This window comes from Opisthorchis viverrini, assembly GCF_000715545.1.
Source record: "Opisthorchis viverrini unplaced genomic scaffold opera_v5_229, whole genome shotgun sequence".
Taxonomy (NCBI): Eukaryota; Metazoa; Platyhelminthes; class Trematoda; order Opisthorchiida; family Opisthorchiidae; genus Opisthorchis; species Opisthorchis viverrini.
Window position 1 is genome coordinate 303095 of NW_008751888.1, and position 3365 is coordinate 306459.

The 3365-nt window shown below is 45.2% G+C and overlaps 1 protein-coding gene across 1 annotated transcript in view; it reads left to right on the forward strand.

Moving 5' to 3' along the window:
* Positions 1–748: 748 nt before the first annotated feature.
* The window catches only part of T265_08692 (hypothetical protein), a gene marked incomplete at both ends in the record, with an annotated part of 83898 nt that continues 81281 nt past the window's right edge, over positions 749–3365 (forward strand). Inside the window, 3 exons of the mRNA XM_009174566.1 lie at positions 749–991; positions 1280–1594; positions 1790–2104. Of these exons, the coding sequence (XP_009172830.1) occupies positions 749–991; positions 1280–1594; positions 1790–2104 (873 nt within the window). The remainder of the gene's footprint in view (positions 992–1279; positions 1595–1789; positions 2105–3365) is intronic.

A 3365-nucleotide genomic window follows, 5' to 3' on the forward strand; every position in this document is an offset into this window, starting at 1 on the left:
CAATGTGAACTTTTTTGTCGATGTGAAAAGTCGGATAACACATTGTTGTCTGTCCACAGGTATTCACTCGAGCAATGAAGCATCAGCTTACAAACTTGAGACCATACCGGCACCGGCACGACCCGCTGCAACGACTGCAGGATCAGCGGAATTCCGTAGTCGGTGGCGTCTAGATTCTGTAGGTATCTGTCTAATGTGTCTACAACTTTGACCAATATAAGAGTGCTCATCAAGTTGAGCAGGGGAGGAGTTAAGAGGTAAAATGGTAAAATGTAGGTTACCCAGACATCATCAGTGCATTGGGTCGCAGCCGCCAACCCATCGATACGCACCACTACGCTCCCTAACAACGCACTGATGATGTCACCTCGATTGGTGATGGAATGTTTACAATCAAATCTACCAGTTCATCGAACAAACTAACGACCATCTACGCTACCTGAGCGACCAACATTTTCCCCTACAGCAGTACAGTTCACCACAATTTCCGGGAGAACGTAACGAACCCGAATGGAGCATCGAAATTAACTATAATCTAGGCTCCAGTAGTTCTTTTTCTCTTTAGTGACAGACATTCTCTATGAGGCCACGCTGCGATTGCTCCATTGTTCACTTCTGTCATGTACAAATCTACTGCTGATTCTATCTTTTTTAGCTCTTCGTGTGGTCCTCCAAATGTAAGGTTGACTCTGTCTACTCTCGAAGATCCGTGCCACCCCACTCAGTAGTTTATTGAACATCGATTCTAATGGAGGATACGGCACGGTACGTTACTTTGGGAGAACCCGAGTTCGAGAAAAAAGACCGAGGTGGTGGATTTTTCCGGAAATTTCTGGCGAAATTTAAAAGTTTGTATAGACTTATATTCCTAACGTTCTTATTAGTGTATGATGGGGATGTTTCAGTGCAGAAGTTCAGTTGTCCGCCGAACGTAGACAGTCAATCGATTGATGAGAGGATGTTCAAAATACGCTCATCCAAACGCACGGAGGTGAGTATTTTCATACAATTGATCAATCGATACTTTTGATCTCTAATTCGTTTTAACAACAGTACACCTATCATCGATTAATTCAAGGTCACATGTAGTAGATGCGGTCAAGTGTTGAAGCAGAGTTTGTCCAATAACCAATGCATTTAAGAGTGTCCACTTACCTTGTCAGTGTTTGCATCTAATCAATTTCGGACATGCACACGTATTTATGTATCGATTTGAACCACCTCATCTGATAACCCAATTCAACACCGCTCCTTTTTGTTCCTTCAAATTCTTACCTAGAGTTCCGACACATGGTCTGACACGACGTCTGTACAAGAATCAAATACGGAAACACAACCCTCTTTAACGCCATCCAGTTCCACATCTCATGGATCCAATATAACACCATCACGGCGAATACACATGCCCTTCAATCTGAACGCCGCCGCCATTTCCAGCCTCGCCGAGACCAGGCTGTCAGATGACCGACGATATTGGATGCTGGATGAGAGTTGTCGTCATTGCTTTGAGTGTGGTTCTCGGTTCAACGCCATTCGTCGGCGTCATCACTGTCGCATCTGTGGGCGCATTTTCTGCCATCAATGTAGTAATCAGGTCGTGTTTTGCGGTCAAGTGTTGAAGCAGAGTTTGTCCAATAACCAATGCATTTAAGAGTGTCCACTTACCTTGTCAGTGTTTGCATCTAATCAATTTCGGACATGCACACGTATTTATGTATCGATTTGAACCACCTCATCTGATAACCCAATTCAACACCGCTCCTTTTTGTTCCTTCAAATTCTTACCTAGAGTTCCGACACATGGTCTGACACGACGTCTGTACAAGAATCAAATACGGAAACACAACCCTCTTTAACGCCATCCAGTTCCACATCTCATGGATCCAATATAACACCATCACGGCGAATACACATGCCCTTCAATCTGAACGCCGCCGCCATTTCCAGCCTCGCCGAGACCAGGCTGTCAGATGACCGACGATATTGGATGCTGGATGAGAGTTGTCGTCATTGCTTTGAGTGTGGTTCTCGGTTCAACGCCATTCGTCGGCGTCATCACTGTCGCATCTGTGGGCGCATTTTCTGCCATCAATGTAGTAATCAGGTTTGTCGTGTTTTCACAAGCAATACCGTTTTTGTTTTTGCTCGTGTTTCGCAACTTCTGGCATTAATTGATTTTATGGGTGTTGTTTCTCATATTGTTCATGCTAACACCTCTGTTGTCTCAGCCTCTCGCCTTCCCCTGTCTAGGCCTGGCAACCTAGTCGTGTTTCGCAACTTCTGGCATTAATTGATTTTATGGGTGTTGTTTCTCATATTGTTCATGCTAACACCTCTGTTGTCTCAGCCTCTCGACTTCCCCTGTCTAGGCCTGGGCAACCTAGCAGTATCCCAGCCCTCGTGCTTCCTTTGTGTGGCATGGCAGCTAGGCACCGAAAGGGTGGTACAACTGAACGGTTTCTTTCTCTTTCTCTTCAGTACTTCATACTATCACTGGCGTAGCTCAACTCTGGGACCTCTCGATCTTAACACGAATAAACAATAAGGGGCGGTGAATCATTTCATGGTCATATATTACGATTTCACTGCGGTCATTTATCATCTAAGCGTTCATCGCCAAGGTCACTGTTTATGGACAGGAAGCGAAAAGCTGCGGTTGCTTAGGTCGTGAAAGTAAATATGAGAACCGCAAAGTAATCGATCGTAAGTTTTCATTTGTGACTCTGGTCCGATAGTTTTTCGTCCTGTTGACGGTTCTTCTTTTCCTTCCCGTCGGTGGTGATCATGCTCTCTGAGCGTTTGTCCAATTTTCCTGAGTAGGAACTTTCCACACACCACGACACCGGGTCCGACAGGAAAGTCAATTGCAACAAAATCACAAGGTTCGACTCGCTCCTGGCTAGCAGCTTGGACGCTTCGTGTTGCTCCTCTGGTGCCCTCAAGAAAGTCTGCTGTGGTTTAATTTTTCTGAGAAATCGGCGTCTTCGGGGTCGTGGCTGTTAGAGAGGTCTGTTATAGATTTCCTCAGAGAGGTTACTTCAACCAGCTCATAGATGGTCCCACAATATTGTGTGATAGTTATGTAAGCAAAGCATGACTGGGTACATCCGTTTTATGTGCATATAGATAGGGTCCCTACAGCCCGAAAGAGTGGACAATGCTTGTGAAGCCTGATTGTTTATCTCGTGAGCCCCAGTTCCTCCATATCTATGCCCACGCGCATCAAATTACTCGGCTCAGAACTGAACTAAGTTGACGCCATTGGAAATCCTCCAGGCTGAAGTTCACTTAATCCTGTCTGTCATCGTTTATCTCACTTTGCTCCAGGACATTCCTCCTATCATCTTTTATCTGTTCCACACTTC